Source organism: Schistocerca serialis, chromosome 2 (genome assembly GCF_023864345.2).
Source record: "Schistocerca serialis cubense isolate TAMUIC-IGC-003099 chromosome 2, iqSchSeri2.2, whole genome shotgun sequence".
Lineage (NCBI taxonomy): Eukaryota > Metazoa > Arthropoda > Insecta > Orthoptera > Acrididae > Schistocerca > Schistocerca serialis.
This window is the reverse complement of record NC_064639.1, coordinates 764,431,888-764,454,626: the sequence shown is the minus strand read 5'-3', so window position 1 is coordinate 764,454,626 and position 22,739 is coordinate 764,431,888. Positions and strand designations below refer to the sequence as shown.

Sequence of the window (22,739 nt, the reverse complement as noted above, 5' to 3'; positions counted from 1 at the left end):
GTCTGCATCTGTTGTGGTATTGGGATCTTTAATAATATGCTTGCTGTAATATCTGGTGTATATTGTTTGATCCTGTATTGCAATCATGAATCCTTCTGTCTCACTGTATATATTGCCTTTTCTTAGCCATGTGTTGGATGTGTCTTGATCGATGTGTGGCTGTGTTAGATGATATGGGTGCTTGCCATGTAATGTTTTCTTTTTCCAATTTACTTTCTTCGTATCTGTTGATGTTATGTGATCTAAAGGGTTGTAGCAGTGGTTATGAAATTGCAATGGTGTAGCCAATGTATTTATATGAGTAATTGCTTTGTGTATTTTGCTAGTTTCTGCTCGTTCTATAAAGAATTTTCTTAAATTGTCTACCTCTCCATAATGTAGGTTTTTTATGTCGATAAATCCCCTTCCTCCTTCCTTTCTACTTAATGTGAATCTTTCTGTTGCTGAATGTATGTGATGTATTCTATATTTGTGGCATTGTGATCGTGTAAGTGTATTGAGTGCTTCTAGGTCTGTGTTACTCCATTTCACTACTCCAAATGAGTAGGTCAATATTGGTATAACATAAGTATTTATAGCTTTTGTCTTGTTTCTTGCTGTCAATTCTGTTTTCAGTATTTTTGTTAGTATTTGTTTATATTTTCCTTTTAGTTCTTCTTTAATATTTGTATTATCTATTCCTATTGTTTGTCTGTATCCTAGATATTTATAGGCATCTGTTTTTTCCATCGCTTCTATGCAGTCGCTGTGGTTATCCAGTATGTAATCTTCTTGTTTAGTATGTTTTCCCTTGACTATGCTATTTTTCTTACAGTTGTCTGTTCCAAAAGCCATACTTATATCATTGCTGAATACTTCTTTTATCTTTAGTAATTGGTTGAGTTGTTGATTTGTTGCTGCCAGTAGTTTTAGATCATCCATGTATAGCAAATGTGTGATTTTGTGTTGGTATGTTCCAGTAATATTGTATCCATAATTTGTATTATTTAGCATGTTGGATAGTGGGTTCAGAGCAAGGCAGAACCAGAAAGGACTTAATGAGTCTCCTTGGTATATTCCACGCTTAATCTGTATTGGCTGTGATGTGATATTATTTGAATTTGTTTGGATATTAAGTGTGGTTTTCCAATTTTTCATTACTATGTTTAGGAACTGTATCAATTTAGGATCTACTTTGTATATTTCCAATATTTGTAGTAACCATGAGTGGGGTACACTATCAAAAGCTTTTCAGTAATCAATGTATGCGTTGCGTAGCGACCTTTGTTTAGTTTTAGCTTGATATGTCACCTCTGCATCTATTATCAGTTGCTCTTTACATCCTCATGCTCCTTTGCAACAGCCTTTTTGTTCTTCATTTATAATTTTGTTCTGTGTTGTATGTCTCATTAATTTCTGTGTAATGACTGAAGTTAATATTTTGTATATTGTTGGTAGGCATGTTATGGGGCGATATTTTGCTGGGTTTGCTTGATCTTTAGGTTTCAGATAAGTTATTCCATGTGTAAGTGTATCAGGGGATGTGTATGGGTCTGCAATGTAACTGTTAAATAATTTAGTTAGATGTGAATGTGTTGAGGTGAACTTCTTTAGCCAGAAATTTGCTATTTTATCTTTTCCAGGGGCTTTCCAACTGTGCGTAGAATTAATTGCTCGGATGACTTCATGTTGCAAAATTATCGCTTCAGGCATTTGTGGTATCATCTTGTATGTGTCTGTCTCTGCTTGTATCCACCGGGTGACTTCATGTTGCGAAATTATCACTTCAGGCATTTGTGGTATCATCTTGTATGTGTCTGTTTCTGCTTGTTTCCACCGTGCATGCCTGTTATGTTGTACCGGGTTTGACCATATGTTGCTGCAGAAGTGTTCCATGTCTGTTATGTTTGGTGGGTTGTCTATTTTAATGTGTGTGTTATCTATTGTCTGATAAAATTTCCTTAGGTTTTTGTTGAATGTTTGGTTTTGTTTCCATCTATTTTCACTTTTTTTGTATCTTCTGAGTCGTTTGGCTAATGCTTGTAATTTCTGCTTCTTTTCATCTAATTGCTCTATCGCTTCTTGTTGTGAGATTTTACCTAACCTTTTTCGTTTTATGTCTGACATTTCATTTCTTATAAATTTTGTTAGCTGTCCGATGTCTTTTCTCAGTTTTTCTATTCTGATCTGTAGCCTGTGTTGCTATGCTGGTTTTGTGGGTTTCTTCTGTGTGTTGGTTGGTTCTGATCTCTGCCTAGTGTGTATATTTAGTGTAGTGAGTGCTCCTATATAAACCAGTAGTTGTAACTCTTCCATAGTTGTCTTTTCATTTATTTTGTTGTGTATGATTGTGTTGATAGTTGTTATTGTTGTTCCGACTTGTGGGTTATTTGGTGGTCTATGCAAGAATGGTCTAATGTCTGTATTTGTGTCTTTGTATTCTATATATGTCAGCTGAAATTTTTCTTCTATATCTAACATGTGTGTCACTTCGTGTTCTATTTGTCCTCGTTCCGGTGGCTGTCTTAAGATTTCGTTTTGCTCTGATTGTTTAATTGATGCGTATTGTTCTTTGTTTGTTTGCTCTGGGATGTTTCAGTCCATTACTGTAATTTCTTCTTCTTCTGATTGCACATTATTTTGTTCCAGTATTTGTTGTACTTGTTGTTTGATGTTTTCTAATTCTGACTAGGGTATCCTGTTATTTTTGATTATTACACGGATCTGATCAGCTAGTCGTTGTTCTGTTAAAAATTTTAATTCTGGGTATCTGGTAATAAATGTTGTGTATACTTGTGATCTGTATCCAGTTGTGTTGGTTCCTAAGTTTGTTGCTTGGTAATAACAGAACATGAGGTGTCAGTTAACTTCATCTGACCATCTCATCCTCTGTCTTTGTTTTCCTTGTAGGGTGGTTGCAGGAAGCATATCCTGCAAAACACCTCTATTTGGATTTAAATCATATTCCATGTGGCTAGCAGTGTTGTTACCATTGTGGACGGGCATAGGGTTCAAGCGCCGTCCCCGACCATGACAGCGCTTGTCCAAGGCTTCATTAGTTCTGTCCTGAACCAACTAATCACACTAAAAGGGGGTTAGCCCTGTTAGTGGTTTGTTCTTTTCGTCGCCTTTTACGACTGGCAGAACATACTGGGGGCCTATTCTTTTCCCGGGCCTCCACGGGGTTTATTATTATTATTATTATTATTATTAGTATTATTATTATTTTTATTTTACTACATTTCGGCCCTCATCTAGTGTTATGACTCTGATTAAACGTCAACGATAATTTGCTTCACATTCTACCCACCAGTAATAACAAATACTTCCAGAAAATATTCCACAGGACAGTGCGTGGCTGCGTTGTGATCAGAGCAGCTTATGCTTGAACATTTCCCCACGCTGCAGCGGCTACCGGCCACTGGCCAGACGTCACCTGTTGCCTGAAATTGGGTGACGCCCAGGTGAAAGCATCATGATGCTGTCATTGTATGTATCAACTGTCATTTTTGAATCTGAAGTTCTAGTTACCATCATGCAGTTAAGCATTGGGGGGTCATTCTTGAAAATCATTAAATACGGTTAAGCGTTGTAAAATTGGGTCCCAAGTGGAAAAAGATGTAACATCTGCAACACAATATTTACTTTTGGTATAATAGGGGGGAATGCAGAGGAGGCAGCTCGAAAGATTTGAACTGTGTGTGAAGCGAGAGCTTTTGGGAAAAATACGACAGAAAACGATATTCTTATTTCAACAGAGATCGTGCTGGCATGAATGATTTTCCACATTAAGGAAGTCTCAACTACTGATATAAGTGATGGATTACCATTTAACCACTTTGCGACATTTGCATTCAACAGGCATGTTCAGAAATCTGGTGTAAGTTCCTAAAAAGAAATGAGAGGCTGAGCCCTACCAAAAGACATAAACTCAAGCAAAGATTAGTGTGAATGTAATATTTTCCATCTGATAGCTCCAAAACTGTGTTCCTTCCCCAAAGGTGTGCCCCCTTTCAGGCACTTGTATTGATAGGGAAGTCATCTCCCAGACACCTGTCCCTCTAGCCATATACTCATAATCTTTTACCTTTCCCACTCTTGGTCGATCAACTGTTGAGGCAATTCATTTGTAGATGAAAATGCTCTTCAAATTAATTTGGGTTAGTGATATCGTTGGAACCAGTAGGTTTATAAAAGCGTAGAATTTGTAAACTACTTTAGCACTTGTGAGATTGTGTTATATCTTGTGAAAGAATGTACGGTTGCTAATTAATTTCTCTTTGATGATTATTGTTGTGTTTAATAAACTAATGGAAAACACAATTAAAATATTCACTGTACTAATACAAATTAAATTCAACTTACAACAGAAACACCATGACGGCAGTCTATCTTAATAAAGAATTATATCTAAAAACAAAGATGATGTGACTTACCAAACGAAAGCGCTGGCACGTCGATAGACACACAAACATACACACAAAATTCTAGCTTTCGCAACCAACAGTTGCCTCGTCAGGAAAGAGGGAAGGAGAGGGAAAGACGAAAGGATTTGGGTTTTAAGGGAGAGGGTAAGGAGTCATTCCAATCCCGGGAGCGGAAAGACTTACCTTAGGGGGAAAAAAGGACAGGTATACATTCGCGCACACACACACACACACACACAGATATCCATCCACACATATACAGACACAAGCAGACTTATACAGAGGCAAAGAGTTTGGGCAGAGATGTCAGTCGAGGCGGAAGTGCAGAGGCAAAGATGTTGTTCAATGACAGGGGAGGTATGAGTGGCGGCAACTTGAAATTAGCGGAGATTGAGGCCTGGTGGATAACGGGAAGAGAGGATATATTGAAGAGCAAGTTCCCATTTCCGGAGTTCGGATAGGTTGGTGTTAGTGGGAAGTATCCAGATAACCCAGACGGTGTAACACTGTGCCAAGATGTGCTGGCCGTGCACCAAGGCATGTTTAGCCACAGGGTGATCCTCATTACCAACAAACACTGTCTGCCTGTGTCCATTCATGCAAATGGACAGTTTGTTGCTGGTCATTCCCACATAGAATGCGTCACAATGTAGGCAGGTCAGTTGGTAGATCACATGGGTGCTTTCACATGTGGCTCTGCCTTTGATCGTGTACACCTTCCGGGTTACAGGACTGGAGTAGGTGGTGGTGGGAGGGTGCATGGGACAGGTTTTACACTGGGGGCGGTTACAAGGGTAGGAGCCAGAGGGTAGGGAAGATGGTTTGGGGATTTCATAGGGATGAACTAAGAGGTTACGAAGGTTAGGTGGACGGCGGAAAGACACTCTTGGTGGAGTGGGGAGGATTTCATGAAGGATGGATCTCATTTCAGGGCAGGATTTGAGGAAGTCGTATCCCTGCTGGAGAGCCACATTCAGAGTCTGATCCAGTCCCGGAAAGTATCCTGTCACAAATGGGATGAAGAAGTGGCTCTGGTTATTTGCTTCTGTACCAGGTCGGGAGGGTAGTTGCGGGATGCGAAAGCTGTTGTCAGGTTGTTGGTGTAATGGTTCAGGGATTCCGGACTGGAGCAGATTCGTTTGCCACCTGTCCCATGCACCCTCCCACCACCACCTACTCCAGTCCTGTAACCCGGAAGGTGTACACGATCAAAGGCAGAGCCACGTGTGAAAGCACCCACATGATCTACCAACTGACCTGCCTACATTGTGACGCATTCTATGTGGGAATGACCAGCAACAAACTGTCCATTCGCATGAATGGACACAGGCAGACAGTGTTTGTTGGTAATGAGGATCACCCTGTGGCTAAACATGCCTTGGTGCACGGCCAGCACATCTTGGCACAGTGTTACACCGTCTGGGTTATCTGGATACTTCCCACTAACACCAACCTATCCGAACTCCGGAGATGGGAACTTGCTCTTCAATATATCCCCTCTTCCCGTTATCCACCAGGCCTCAATCTCCGCTAATTTCAAGTTGCCGCCACTCATACCTCCCCTCTCATTCAACAACATCTTTGCCTCTGCACTTCCGCCTCGACTGACATCTCTACCCAAATTCTTTGCCTCTGTATATGTCTGCTTGTGTCTGTATATGTGTGGATGGATATGTGTGTGTGTGCGAGTGTATACCTGTCCTTTTTTCCCCCTAAGGTAAGTCTTTCCGCTCCCGGGATTGGAATGACTCCTTACCCTCTCCCTTAAAACCCAAATCCTTTCGTCTTTCCCTCTCCTTCCCTCTTTCCTGACGAGGCAACCGTTGGTTGCGAAAGCTAGAATTTTGTGTGTATGTTTGTGTGTCTATCGACGTGCCAGCGCTTTCGTTTGGTAAGTCACATCATCTTTGTTTTTAGATATAATTCTTTATTAAGATAGACTGCCGTCATGGTGTTTCTGTTGTAAGTTGAATTTAATTTGTATTAGTACAGTGAATATTTTAATTGTGTTTTCCATTAGTTTATTAAACACAACAATAATCATCAAAGAGAAATTAAGTAGCAACCGTACATTCTTTCACAAGATATAACACAATCTCACAGTGCTAAAGTAGTTTACAAATTCTACGCTTTTATAAACCTACTGGTTCCAACGATATCATTAACCCAAATTAATTTGAAGAGCATTTTCATCTATTGTGTGTGTGTGTGTGTGTGTGTGTGTGTGTGTGTGTGTGTGTGGGCGCGCACGCGCGCGCCCGCATGCATGCTTGGTGTCTGTTCTTTCATACATGTCCAGAAGAATGGACACTACAAATCGAAAGAGACAGCCTTGGTAATCAATTAAATATCGAAGGACAGATGTCCAGGCTGTCACAGCTACAGTGGCAGATGAAAATTTGTGTCTGACCAGGGTCAAGCTCACATTTATGGTGTCTTTTCTTTCAGACATGTCCAAAAGAGCAGACACCACACATATATGCATATACAGTATGTTTCAGGAGGAATAGTAGATACTCTAGTAGGTGGTAGTATAGACGAATTGCATAAAAAAATTCCATATAAATATGTCCACTTTTTATTGAGTACAGAGATACAGCTGCTATTACATAACCTTAACAAACTCAAAGCAAAGGCAAATGAGGACGTTCAAAGTTCATTTTCAAAATTTGTCTCAACGACTTCAATGCACTTTTGACTTCTCTTGATAACGCTACGTGTAGCTCTTCTGACGTTGTCTTTGCATTCTTTTTTGAGGCCTGCACTATTCATAATCCAAATGATCAAATCGGCTCTTGGGCTTACTTTTTCTATGTAGACTTCACCTTTCAACCATTCTCACAGGCAAAAATCCAAAGGGATAAGGTCCGGGGACCTTGGTGGCCAAGAAAAGTGCCCTTATCTACTGATCCATCTTCCGGGAAATATTATGTTTGGATGATGTGTCACCTGACGAATAGAATGTGCAGGAGCCCCATCGTGCTGGATGACCATACGCATTCCTGTAGCCAAAGGAACCTCTTCCAGTAATGCTGGCAGCTTATTTTCAAGGAAGTGTAGACAACGGGGTTCTGTAAGGACCAACAAACAAAATGAAAATGCATTGAACCCAGCTGTAAGTCCTCAGTAGAAATTGGACACGTTATATGGCATTTTTTCTGCAATTTGTCTATACTACCACTTCCTACAATATTTACTATTCCTCCTGAATCATCCTGTATAATTATTCAGGTCTCGATGGGCCATCGAAAGTTTTCAGTGCTAGACGCACATCATCATCTGAACATTCGCGGGAATACATTGTGGCTGCGAGCAAGTGGAATAACGGATGGGGGTACCGCATATGTGGAATGTGGCAAAGATGGGAATTTGTGTCTGACGAGGAGCATATTTAGATAGTTCCTGCAGGGAGGCTGGCCACTGTAGACACAGTGCAGTGGTCAGCGCGTCTTGCTTTGTAAGCAGGAGGTCCAGGTTTGAACCCCAGTGGGGCACAAATTTTTATCTGTTGCTGTATTTCAACACCCTGTGACAGTGTGGACATCTTCCCTTTGATGTTTAAGATGCAATTGTTTCTTGAGGCAATAAGGTGATTTGCAAACATTTGTCATGCCATCAGTGTAACGGGACTTCAACGGCATCCATTCCTTAGTCATTGCTTTGTGCTAACCCATGTCATATACATGCGAATCAGATTGTAGCGCATATTTAGTCAAATAACGAATGGTCAATATAAAAGTATTTATGAACAGTAGAAGCAGGATTGCAGCAAGCTGATCACTTAACCAGGTGCAACATAGAGTACCTGTGTAGTGAATCATTTCAGCTGCATAACTGACGGTAATATCTGTCAAGCAATTAACTGCAAAATTAATGTAATACCCGCACAATGATCCCTGTAGTTATACTGCATCATTAGCAACTTGTGAATGGAGTACTACGTTCGTTAAATCAGATTACTCAAGCTGATGCCAAATAAAAAAAAACCACGACACCACCAAAAAAATGGTTCAAATGGCTCTCAGCACTATGGGACTTAACATCTATGGTCATCAGTCCCCTAGAACTTAGAACTACTTAAACCTAACTAACCTAAGGACAGCACACAACACCCAGTCATCACGAGGCAGAGAAAAATCCCTGACCCCGCTGGGAATCGAACCCGGGAACCCGGGCGTGGGAAGCGAGAACGCTACCGCACGACCATGAGCTGCGGACACGACACCACCACATTGTCTTTACTTAGGTAGTCAGTGCTAGATTATGTCACCACCATTAACATTACTGTAAGCAGTTTGACAGCATAACATCACCATATCCACTGACAACCTGTACCAGTATCATCACACAGTTGTTACTCTCAGTGATTACAAGTTGCTGATGTTTGTCAAGAATTGCAGAAAGCGCCTCATAAATGTGAAGTTCCATTTGCATTATGCCTTGGACAGGAACCCTAAATAACAGTAAGAGATTACCCAGCTATTGGAAGAGTCCACGTATTGTCTCGAGTTCTAGCAGTTTGATATTCATGCAGTTCCCGATGTTTTCACACTTACAGGTTCTTTTGGCTATTGGAATACTCTTATGGGAATTATCAAAGTGCAATTGCTAGAACACTCAACTACTCCATTCTCATTTTGGATTGAATATGACGTGGAAAGTGACGTTGATTTGCCGTTTCCGTCTGTCTCCTGATGACATAGAGAATGAAGTGTAAAGTGCACTCATAGTTGTGTTGCCTGCCGCATGAATTCTATAAAGTCTTGTGGCAGCTGGCAGTCATTGCTGAATACAGACATGTGCAAATATCGTCGCTACTATAGGGGAACTCATCTTTGTTGCATTTTGTCCGTAAGCACAATAACATAAGGCTCATTCTGCTGAAGAACTTGATGCCTGCAAGTCCTTAAATAAGAATCTGCGAGCAGTAGTAATGTATGAAAGGAAACAGACTGTTGGACAAAAGAATGAAGAGCTCCCTGCTTTTTGCATTTCCAATAGAGCCTATGATAAGAATCTGGTGTCATTAATGCTTCAGAAGCCTAAACTGTTTATTTTTTTCACTTGATACTAAAACAAAAAGAGAAAATGGCTTATATCCTTCTCAGAAGCTTTAGTTTTTTGTGTTTATTTTCTCACTTCATACTAAAACAAGGGCATTGATATGAGAGGAGAAAATGAAGTAAACGCTTCCAAGGCATAATATTTCCTTGTGTCCTAGTACTGTGTGCATGAAAGCCCTGCAGTTAATTTTTGTGTGTTAGATAAATTTTGATATCACCTTACATTACTTTCCGAGGAGGTTCCTATTTTCTTGGGATTAAAATAGAGTGCACACTGGACATTTCATCACTGGTTAATATTCTGATGACTAATGGCATGATACCCATTCCAATTGCTCCATGGCACCTGTGAGTAGAATCTCATGTTGGTTACTATAAGAACATCCAGGCAGTGATGTCCGCTCACAGCAGACAGAGCCAAGGTGATTTCTTTCTGTTTATGGCAAAGTGTCTGCTGCAGCGGCCCTCAGCCAACTTAAACAAATCACGGCGGCATTGGGCACTGCTAATTGCTGCACTTGTCATGGGCTGCAACAACAAGAGCGCACTGTCTTTGCTAATGAGATTATGGAGTTGATACATCTTACTTACTTAATGTAATATGTAGGACATGGGTTGGATAATAATTCAGTTTGTAGAAACTCGCCATTGCATTAAAATAATTTAGTTATATTTGTTGCAATATTTATTGTTGCTTGTCTCTCTAATGTTAATAGTATTGATTCAGATTGTGCATGAACATGAAAACACACACACACACACACAATTTTATCTTAAGTGCTACTCGGAAAATGTTTGGCAACTCAGTGATAGTGATGGACAGGAGCTGCATTAACCTACTCATTTCACTAGATATAGTTGTAATTTTCTGAACAATTCATGTTTAATAAGTGAAAGCGATCAGGAAAATTTATGTTTGCCAGATGGTTACTTTATGCGTTAATTACAGTGTCTCTCACTGTATACTCTGTGGAAAACCTGCTTCTTTCTGCCCTAGCCCATAATACAGCAATGAGTGAATGTTCACATTCTTGATACCTCACTGGATGTGCTACTGCTACTGTAGCCAAAGATTCATATCCCGCTGGAAAAGTACATTTCAAGTCAGATGGTTTCGCTCCTACTCTACTGTCACTGAAAACGATCACAACAAAATTAAGTATAGGAATCCTACAATAGCCTTGAGGTCATACTGTGGCACTGTGCAGGTGAAAAAAGTACTTTTTCACAATTATCAGATGACAGATGGAGTTTGTCAGATTCCACTAATTATGAGTGCATTATTAATTGTTGGTACACAGGCACTTTTCTGCTGCTTATTGTAACTATTTTTTGAATGTCAGAGCTGAAAGAAGAGAAACATCAGATTTTCGCCATATGCAATATTCAAATTCACCTTTAAGTCTTCATGTTTTGAGCAATGGCAGAATATCTGTCAGAAAAGCAGACAACAAGAAGCCAGCTCATGCCTGTCTTCTGGAGGGTGTGCCAATGACAGTGATCTCAATAACAATATTGTATAGCAAAGATATATTGACAACTCAACTACTGTAAAATCTCCAAAATTGTGAATTGCGTCTAGTGAATACGCTTTCAAGGTTTCAGTCTGATTAAGACAGTAAAACACAAATAATTGTTGCAGTAATTAATTTATGATGTTTCGTTTGCTCTCAGTGCATTGATGTACTATAAGTAATTGCACTGTAGTCCCTAAACCTACTTACAGAAATGCGAATAAGACTCATTCACATATAATGGGATATTCAAGCCCTTGCCATCCACAACTTTGAGATGAAGCTTTACTCACTTCCGAGGTCAATCACAGACAATACCAGCTTGTATCCTTCCTGATAGTATAACTAAAACTTGGCAACAATGCAGAATATGCTGGGCAACTCTGTGACTGACGAGTTCCTTCCTTGATGGCACAGAACTATCCTGCTAAATTCACTTGGTATCATCATATCATTTCAATTGAATAATGTGTGTGACTTTCTCTGAGATGTGATATAAGGATATCAGTTAATGCTTTTCAGCCCACAAAAGTCATTTGCCATGGGAAATACAACTACTCTTGTCTCTTATGTTGCCATATATCTATCAAAGCAACTAGTGGGCCACTAAGTAAGACAAATACACTGCCCTTCTTTGCTAGCTCCATGGTAACGTGCTTGCCTACAAGGTACAAGATGCCTTGATTCGCCTTTTGAAACTCTAGCGAAGATACAAGCAGGCAAATAGAAACGCAATAAGGGAATCACAAGACAATGCTCGAGCAAAATTTGTCTTGCTACTTTCAGTACCCCTTCGTATCACAACAGAAACCTTATGGTACTGCAAAATTCATAATGGTACTTTTGTTTTCTGCTGACATATTTTTTGTTGTTGTGAATACTTAATTTGTCCATAAACTGTCACATTTTCATAATACCTGAGTATGATACAGGACATGAAGTAAGTACAGACATTTTCGAAGCCAAATATCGGTAATGTCCTACTAATTCGTGTTAAAATAGGCACAATCGTCTTACAGGCACTTAACACTTTATTAAAATAGACTGCCGCCATGATGTTTCTGTTGTAAGTTGAATTTAATTTGTATTAGTACAGTGAATATTTTAATACAACAGTAATCACCAAAGAGAAATTAATCAGCAACAGTATATCCTTTCACAAGATACAAAACAGGCTGACAGTGCTAAAGTAGTTTACAAATTCTATGCCTTTAGAAATCTACTGGTTCTAATGATGTCATTAAACCAGTGTAATGTGAAGAGCATTTTCGTCTAGAAATGAATTGCCTTGATGGTTGATCGATAAAGAGTGGGAAAGGTAAAAGATTATGAGTATACGACAAGAGGGACAGGTGCCTGGGAGATGACTTACCTATCAATACAAGTGCCTGAGAGATGACTTCCCCATCAGTCTCCCGGATACTTTCGTTTCTCAAATCAACAGAGTGCGTTATCATGCAGTAGCAAACGTGGTGTAGTTTTGTCTGTCGATTTTCTTATATTGTGACCAAAAAGTGTCTCAATCATTGGCAACAAATTCCAGCTGTGATGGACACATCCTTGGGGAAGACTTTGTAGTGCAGAACACACTTTTGGAGCTATCAGATAGAAAATATTACGTTTACACTGCTCTTTGCTCGAGTTTATGTCTTTTGGTAGGGCTCAACCTCTCATTTCTTTTTAGGAACTTAATGATAAAGGCATAATAGCTCGTAACCAGTAACAGTACTGCACAGGAATGCTCAATGACGAACTTGATGACGTTCAAGCGAAACTGCAATAGAGAGAATACAGTATTCCTATACCAGGCTTCTGAACCTTGCCTGTTGAATGCAAATGTTGCAAAGTGGTTAAATGGTAATCCATCACGTATATCAGTAGTCGAGACTTCCTTAATGTGGAAAATCATTCATGCCAGAATGATCTCTGTTGAAATAAGAATATCTTTTTCTGGCGAATTTTTCCCAAAAGCTCTCACTCCACACACAGTTCAAATCTTTCGTGCTGCCTCCTCTGCATTCACCCCCCTATTATACCAAAAGTAAATATTGTGGTGCGGATATTACATCTTTTTTCAAATGCAACCCAATTTTACAATGCTTAACCGTATTTAATGATTTTCGAGTATGAAAATCCAGTGCTTAACTGCAAAATGATAACTAGAACTTCAAATTCGAAAATGACAGTTGATATATACACTGACAGCATAGCGCTGATTCACCTGGGTGGCACCCAATCTCAGGTGGCAGGTGGCGTCTGGCCGGTGGCCGGTAACCGCTGCAGCGTGAGGAAATGCTCAAGTGTAAGCTGCTCTGATCACGAAGCAGGAACATGGTGTCGTGCGGAATTGTTTCTGGAAGTGTTTGTTATTTCTGGTGGGTAGAATGTGAAGCGAATTATTTTCGATGTTCCATCAGAGTCATAACTTAAGATGAGGGTCAAAATATGGTTAAGAAAAAAAAAATTACAGTTGGACACGTACACGCGACTATACGTTCGAATGCACGGTGATTACCACTAAACCATGGGCTCACACAACACATCATCTCAGAAGCAGATAACACTTCCTCCTGACACTTCCACATCTTACAGTGTAGCCAGATTGTGCAGCGTTCTCAGGGGCAGTTGGTTTTATTGGCCATCTTCAGTGAATGAGTCAGACTTCGTTCTGTGGCGGCTGGCGATCAGTTTTTATGTCTAAGACTCCACCATTTGACCTTTGGGCCCACACTGTTTGTCTGTTGAAAATCAGTCCAGTTATTTCTTTGCTGAACTTTGTATTTTTGACAAACCGTGTGTTCTTCCTTTTTTTCCCAAAATCATGTAAGTCATCAGCTTTCCACATGGAGTCATTTGAATGATTGATCTGTTTCCTCAGCACTTGTTGCATGTCATTTGCATCATGATGTGTGTTCTCAGAGTGTCAGGTATGGTCACTTCTTCATTAGAAGGGTGATTTATAATATGATGGATGTACAGTGCTTATCATTGAAGTCTAAAGAGTTAGATAAAAAGATTGTGATTTTTTTTTAGGAGACCTATTTAATCACCAATTTTATACAACTGATTTTTCATTGTAACTCTCAGCCATGAAAAGCAGCCTTCTGATAAAATCAAATGATTTCTTTAATCCTAATCTTTAAAATCATGATTTATCATTAAATCAGTGAATAATAAATTTAATTTTAAATGCTTAGTACTACTAAGATGTAAAAAAGAAATATGGACAGTTCAACAGTATATATCAATCTATAAAATTGTTGTGTCTCTATCATTTCCCCATTTCTTTCTAGTTGTGCAAAATGTATGAAGATTACCTCGAGCAACTTGTGAGAATGTCTCTCCATTTCATTGCAAAAACTTTGAAAGGTGCTACTAAAAAGAAACAGAACTTGCCAGACAGGAACAAGGAAGAAGAAAAGGAAGAGGACAACAATATAGAAGATAAAAAGAATAAAGAGAATAAAACTGCTTTGGAGAACACTAGGAAAGATGATGACAAAATTCCTGAAATAGAGCACAAAGAAAATGATACAAATAATGATGTTACAAATAATGATGTTACTAATAATGATGTTACTAATAATGATGCTGCCCAGGATGATGACCTCAATGAGAAGAAAAATGAGAAGTGTGGAAGTAATGGTAATGAAGAAAACAAAGTAAAAGATGAAACAGAACAGGGAGCAACTCCAGATGCAAAGGAAAGCAAGGACAGTGACAACTCTCTTTCTGCACTCCATTTTAATTTTACCATTTTTATAATCTGGCTCACAGTGTGTGCTCTTAATGTGCCCAGTGCCCTAGTGTGGGCTCATAATTACAGGTTTGTACAAAAAATAATGTTTATGGACTTGATAATGCAATATTTTGTTGTATTCTTATAGCTTTTTCCTTTAATGTAGGTATAATAGAAGACTGGAACCTGATCCATCACTGCCTTTAAGTGTTGTTCTCTGTACTTGTGCAGGATTTCTGTGGCAGACAAATGTGCCAAAAAATAATTTGTAAGTATTTTTAACTAGTTAAATATTACATAGTTGTAAAAAACAGGAAGACCAGATTACTGTTTAATACTTCACTGATATGAGTCAGAAATATATCTTAAGTAAATAAAGTGACTGCTGTTGTATCAGCATTCATCATACAGTTATGATCCTGAGAGGTCACACACAAAAGGAAAAAGTCTGCTTTGGTTTTAGAATGTTGCCACCATGCAGTGCACAGATTTTTCCAAAACCATCACACTACTAAAATGTAAATACAATTGTTGGCTATGAAGTTCCTAATTCAGCTCCCTAAATCAAGAAGGTTTTCTTAATTCACACCAAATGGAAGTCCAAGTGTTACTTTCACTCTGACATATTTTGTGTAGGTGGGAGATATAGAGAAATGTGTGGAGAGTGTAGCATTGTGTTTAAATTTTTGGTAACAATGAAACAAGGAGAGGAGAAAGAATGGAACATGATTCTGGCACATAGCACTAAGAGGGTCAGATGGACCTGAATGTCCCCACCTAAATAACAGATCTCTGACAACGGTTACTCCTCTCATTCCACAAGATGGGATATGCTTGGAACTTAACGCATAACTTCTGGTGCACTATCTGAGGGTCAGGAACTTAACATGTGTTCTCCTTTTCATGGGTGGGGATTAGAACTTTTTTGTAGAAATGAATGAGAGGTGTAGGATGGTCATTTCATGAATGCTGTAGGAGTTGGTCAAGTAGACATGGCACAGCCTGTACATGTTCGAATGGAGGTCATAACCAGCCTGTGCTAGTGAAATCTTCTTCTTCTTCATTGATTATTGCCAGATAAATCCCAAATATCATTCGTCACTCCTAGTTTGGCTTTCATACTTCTCTAGTAATATCAATTGCTCTACTTTCCAATTGACCATTATGTATAACTTTCCAAGAAAACTACAATTATAGTTTCCCATTACAAGGCGTACTTGGATTCATTCCATAATTCTAGCTGTAGTAAGTGTCAGCCGTAAGCACAATGGAAAAGTTATCCCAACCAGTCTCTCCTTCCCAAGAGCAAAAATTTAACTGTTAATGAAAAATAAACTGTTGTCCAGACTAGTACTTGGACATCAAAATTTTCCAGCCACTGTTTTTGAAGTTTAATTTAAGCAGTGCCTCATGGGCCTTCGTCTCGCTCCATATTGTCACCATCGTCTCCAGATTTGTTCTAAGCTCTGAAGAGACTCTTTGACATTCTTTGTTGAAGAAGAATATGGCTCAGGTTATAAGTCTGTGAGCCAATCAAAAAGGCATGTCTTGCTGAAACTAGTACTATATCTAAGCAAAAATACTCTGTGTAGGTGCATAATCTATTTACAGATTTAAACATGTAAAATCCAGGTTGGAATAATGACAATATTATGAAAAGGAAAGATTGCTACTCATCACATAGCAAAGATGTTGAGTTGCAGGCAGGCACAACAAAAAGAGTACTAAGCAAGAAAGTTTTCGGCCAGAAGGTCTTCTTCCTAAACAGACAACATACACACACACATTCATGCAAATGCAGCTCACACACACGACGACTGTCTCTGGCTACCAGGGCCAAACTCCGAGCACGACGGAAGAAGCAAGCTGGGATGGGGAGGGGAGTGAGAGCAGGGTATGGGTGGGGGGAGAACAGCTGTTTGTGGGAATATACTGGGACGAGATGGAGAGATTGTAGGGCAGTTACATGCAGTCGGGGGGTTGGACAGCAGGGTGGAGGGAAGGGGGGTTGGCAGAAAAGGAGAGAAGTGCACTTGCTGAATAGTTGGTTGTAGAGTGGGAATAGGGAAGGGGCTAGATGGTTGAAGGACAATGACTAATAAAGGTTGAAGCCACAAGCGTTATGGGAACAAAGGGTATATTGCAGGGAGAGTTCCACGTGTGCAATTCAGAAAAGCTGGTGTTGGCAGGAAAGATTCAAATGGCACAGGCTGTCAAGAAGTCATTAAAATGAAGAATGTTGTGTTGGGCAGGGTGCTACACAACTGGATTGTTCAGCTGTTTCTTGGCCACAATTTGTCAGTGGCCAGTCATGCGGACAGACAACTTGTTGGTTGTCATGCCCATGTACAGTGAAGCACAGTGGTTGGAGCTTAGCTTGTACATCACATGACTGATTTCACAGCTATCCCTGCCTTTGACTGGATAGGTGATGCTTGTGACCAGACTGAAGTGGTGGGAGGATATATGAGATAGATCTTGCATCTAGGTCTACTACAGGGATATGAGCCATGAGGGAAGGGGTTGGGAGCAGGGGTTGTGTAGGAATGGATGATATTGTGTATGTTTTGTGAGTGTCAAAATATCACTGTGGGAGGGATGGGGAGGATAGTGGGTAGGACATTCCACATTTTAGGGCACAATGAGAGGTGGTCGAAACCCAGGCAGAGAAGCCAAACCTCACACCTCAGTAGTGTTTTTACATTTTGCAGCGTGCAGTTGCAACTGTAGCGGTTATAAAGCTAAGTACTGACAAAGTTATTTGTGCACTGTTACACAGTTATTAAATTTAATAGTTTTCAATGGTGTTTCATGCTGTTTGTGGCAAAATAGCGATTTGATAAACTTTTGGAAATGTTTCCTGTGTCTTTTAGAGTTTTCCGTGCGTTAAAGTGGTTTAGTAAATTTCGTGCTTTAGTTTTCAGCTGACATTTCTTATTGTTTCTAGTGAATTATTTCAGTAAAATTTTCATTCACTGTTTTAACTTCATTGAGAGTTCCAGTGGCTGCTTGAATTTTTGGTTTTAGCTAAAAATTTTGTGAAGTTTTGTTGGTATTGGTATTAGTCGAGGTTTAGTAGTATTAATAAAAGTAGTTGCTTTCTTAGTAGAGAGAGAATTTCGAGACCATTATTGTTAGTTCTATAAATAGTTCTACTGGTGTAACTGAACTTGGGTAACGTAGACATGTAGTTTTTTTCAGTAACTTTAAAATTTTGCCTTGAGTGAGAAGTGTGGACTATGTCATAAGTTTGTGAGTAGTGGTTATGCTGTGGGATTTGTTCAAAGTATTTTCATTGGGGGAATGCCGTGTGGAAGCCAGTGAGCATTCTAGCAAGATCCTCTCCTGCGAATGTAGAATCTGTAATAGAAATAAGTTGATAGAGGAACAGGAGCATAAGTTCTGTGCCCTAAAGGTGCAGTTAAAATACGCAAAGGAGGATCTAGATAATTTGGACAGTTTGAGGAGGGGGTATCAGACAGTTATACCTTGCGTATATGCAACAGACTTGACCAACTGTCAGAGTTAAGTGGAGAGGAGCCTCTTGTTGCTGTACATGTAGGAAACATGCAGCAGTCCTCAGCAGTTAAGAGGCCTAGGTTAGTTGCAAAGTCTAACAGAAAGAAGAAGGTTATGCTGCTAGGTAGTTAGCATGGTTGAGGTGTGGGCCAGTAGTTGCAGGAAGTGTTGGGGAGTGAGTACCAGGTCACCAGCATTGTGAAGCCTAATGCAGGGTTCGCTCAGGGGACTGACAGCGTAGGGGAGTTATGTAGGAATTTTACAAAAGAGGATCAGGTAGTGATGTGGGTGGGGCAGGGAGTAGTCTTGATAGGGACAGGGAATATGATGTAGGTGGTGACCTGGATAAGGTAGCTACTCAACTGGTGGCACTAATTTGCATTTCATACAACTGTTACAGCATCATGATCGGCCCCATCTTAATGCGACTGTTAGGTGCGTTAACATGGGGCTGGAGGAGGTACTGATGGCAGAGGGCATGGGTCACATTTCAGTGGTGCCAGTTGAGTCTATTAGTAGATGGGGTTTCACTAGGCATGGCCTGCACCTCAGTAGGAATGAGAAGGGGAGGCTGGCAAAGCTTATAGGTGACATTGTAGTGGGTGGTGGTGGGATCACTCATGGAAAAATTCCTATAGTAGTTGATGGTAGAGCTGTGCCTTTTGAGATTAAAGTCAGCTGATAGGTATATCTGCTTAAAGGAAGTGCCTTCTAACTAAGTGATCACCTTCAGAGGATGTCATGTTTCCAAGTAGAGAAGGAATTAGCGTATTTCATCAAAATATAAGAGGTATTAAAGATAAAGTTAATGAACTGCTTATAGACCTTGAGTCTGAACTTGTTGGTATGTCAGAGCACTATTTAAATAATTTGACAATCCTTTACCAGGATACAGATTACCTGGCTGTTTTTCAAGGAGTTCCTTGCACAGAGTGGGGGTGTGGCCATGTACATAAAAACAGCATTCCATTTGAGTCCATAGATGTATCAGGGTACTGCACTGAACAGATATTTGAATGTTGTGCAGTGGCAGTTGAATTTAGTGAAACTAATTCTAATTTTTGTTGTTCTTAGGTCCCCTAACTCTTGAGTTCAGAGCGTTTCTGCTGAAGCTAGAGAGGGTTCTTGATTCACTTTATAGGAAATACCAGAAATTAATTATAAGTGGTGACTTCAATATTAATTTTGTATATGATTGTGCAAGAAAAAGGATGTTGGATCTCCTAAATTCTCACGATCTGATGCAGACTGTATTTTTTCCCTCTAGGGTGCTGGGGAACAGTAGCACAGCCATAGACAATATTTTTATTCATTCTTCATTACTGGATGGGCATGTTGTTAGTAAAAGGGTGAATGACCTTTCAGACCATTTTAACACTAAAAGGCTTTTTTACCCAAACAAATGTCACATATTATTACAAACTATGTAGGAAAGTTAATCCAGCGGCAATAGAGAGTATTTTAAACCTCGTCAAGGAACAAGAGTGGCAGGATGTTTATAGTGCCAACAACATAGATGACAAATATAATGCTTTCCTTAACACATTTCTCATGCTCTTTGAGAGTTGCTTTCCATTAGAACATTCTAAACGGAGTACTACCAGTAAAAGGCAGCATGGGTGGCTGACTAGTGGGATAGGGATATCACGTAAAACAAAGTGGGAATTATATCAAAATGTTAGAAGTAGTCACAATAAAGCTGCAGTAGCCCATTACAGACAGTATTGTAAGGTGCTTAAAATGTTATTAGGAAGGCAAAGAGTATGTGGCATGCAAATAAAATAGCTAATTCACAGGATAAAATTAAAACCATATGGTCAGTTGTTAAGGAAGTGTCTGTTCAGCAGCGCAAGGTCTAAAGTCAGTTTGCAGTGCTGGCCTGAGTGGCCGAGCGGTTCTAGGCGCTACAGTCTGGAACCGCGCGACCGCTACGGTCACAGGTTCGAATCCTGCCTCGGGCATGGATGTGTGTGATGTCCTTAGGTTAGTTAGGTTTAAGTAGTTCTAAGTTCTAGGGGACTGATGACCTCAGAAGTTAAGTCCCATAGTGCTCAGAGCCATTTGAACCATTTTTTTCAGTTCGCGGTAAAAATAGTTCTGTTACTGATAAATCAGATATATGTACAGTATTTAACAATCATGTTCTGAGTATTGCTGGTGAATTAAATAAAGAGTCATATAACTCTCTTGGCAAATTCATTTCTGAGATTGATGTCTGAAATACTCCTCTGTGATTCAAGTGACCACTGGTATAGATATGTTAGACATTTCAGGATTTAAGCTAGCTTCCTACTCCTGCAGAGTAGATATGGATGGAGGAGGAGTTGCCACATTTATTAAGAACTGCCATAAATTCAAGAACATTGACATTAATAAATTCTGTTTAGAGCAGCATCTAGAAGCATGTGCACAACAGAAGTAGAGTTCCATAACAGATCCTATATAATATTAACTATTTACCGAGCACTTGCAGGAAATTATAATCTATTCATAAATCATCTAGAAGCTCTTTTGGGTTATTTAACAGGAAGAAACAAAGAAATTTTGATTGCTGGTGACTTTAATACAGATTTTCTAATGCAACCTTCCAGTAAACATTTACTGCAGTTAGTAATGTTGTCTTTCAATCTAACTCACACTGTAAACTTTCCAACTAGGATCACTTAAATCCTCAAGGACAGCCATTGATAACATTTTTATAGACAAATCAAAAGAACAAAATCATATCACAAAACCTGTAATAAATGGACTATCAGATCATGACATGCAGCTCCTTGTTTTAGATGTAAATTTTAAGCAGATTATCGAGACTGCTAAATCTGAGTACAGGAGAGCAGTCAATCAACCAAAAATTGAGTGTTTTAGAAAACTGCTCAAAGATATGAACTGGAAAGATGTTTATAGTGCTCATGACATGAATGAAAAATATAACACATTCATGAACAATGTCAGTACCATGTTTGAAAACTGTTTTCCTCTAAAAGTTACTCAAATTAAATAGAAGTCTATAATAAAACCATGGATTACACAAGGAATAAAGAATTCCTGTAAGACAAAAAGGAAAATGTATTTGTCCACCAAGAATAGCTCCAATGCTGATGATTTAGCTAAATACAAGGAATACTGTAAAATATTAAAAAAAGTAATTCAGACATCTAAACAAATGCACTACGAGAAGAAGATAGCAATGTCAGAGAACAAAATAAAAACAATATGGGATATAGTGAAAGAGGAGACTGGTACAATCAGAAAGGGACAGGAACAAATAGCATTAAGGGTAGATGACACATTAGTAACCGATGGGCATAGTGTGGCAAATCTATTTAACAAGTATTTTATATCCGTTACTGATAAAATGGGATTGTCAGGATCAGTAAATAATGCCCTTAAATATTTGAAACTAGCCTTTACGAATAGCTTCAGGTACATGAATATGTCACTCACTTCACCAAAAGAAATAACTTCCATAATAAAATCTTTAAAAACAAAGTGTTCTAGTGGTTACGATGAAATACCAACAAAGTTAATTAAGGCATGTTCTTGTGAGTTTAGTACAATTCTAAGTTACTTGTGTAACCAGTCAATTATAACTGGGACATTTCCTGATTGGCTATAATATGCAGATGTTAAGCCTCTATTCAAGAAAGGGGATAAAGAGATACCATCAAACTACAGACCGATTTCACTTTTGCCAGTATTCTCAAAAATTTTAGAAAAAGTAATGTACAGGCAGCTTCTCACTGACCACAAATAACATACTATCAAAAACATAGTTTGGATTTCTGAAGGGTTCTGATATCGAGAAGGCTATTTACACCTACAGTGAAAATGTACTTAATTCATTAAATAACAAATAACAAGCAGCAGGTATTTTCTGTGATTTGTCAAAGGCATTTGATTGTGAACCACAACATCCTTTTAAATAAATTAGAATTCTATGGTGTCAAGAGCAGTGCTGCAAAATGGTTCAAGTCATACCTCGCTAACAGGAAACAAAGGGCGTCAGTGCAATGGACTAGTGAATTAAGTCATCAGTCATCATCAGAATGGGAAGAAATTACATGTGGTGTCCCACAAGGATCCATCTTAGGGCTATTGCTTTTTCTTGTGTACATTAATGATCTCTCATTAGTTACACTGCCAGAAGCAGAGTTCATTTTGTTTGTAGATGACACAAGTATTGCAATAAATAGTATGTCGAGTGTAGTTCTAGAAAGATCTGCTAATGATATTTTCATGGATATTAATAAATGGTTTAAAGCCAACTCACTGACCTTAAACTTCGAAAAGACTCACTATATGCAATTCAGAACCTGTAAGAGGTTTCCACCCAGCATATGCATAAAGTATGAAGAGGAGCAGATAGAAGAGGTTGACAGTCTTAAATTCCTGGGATCCAACTTGATAATAAATTCAGTTGGGAGGAGCACACCACAGAACTGCAGAAACGCCTTAACAAATCTGTATTTGCAATTCGACTGTTGGTTGACATAGGCGA

The 22,739-nt window shown here is 39.2% G+C and overlaps 1 protein-coding gene across 1 annotated transcript in view; it reads left to right on the top strand.

The window, feature by feature from the left end:
- Positions 1-22,739, top strand: part of LOC126457983 (GPI inositol-deacylase) — a 166,289-nt gene that overhangs the window by 129,325 nt on the left and 14,225 nt on the right. Inside the window, exons 13-14 of the mRNA XM_050094745.1 lie at positions 14,277-14,809; positions 14,889-14,990. Of these exons, the coding sequence (XP_049950702.1) occupies positions 14,277-14,809; positions 14,889-14,990 (635 nt within the window). The remainder of the gene's footprint in view (positions 1-14,276; positions 14,810-14,888; positions 14,991-22,739) is intronic.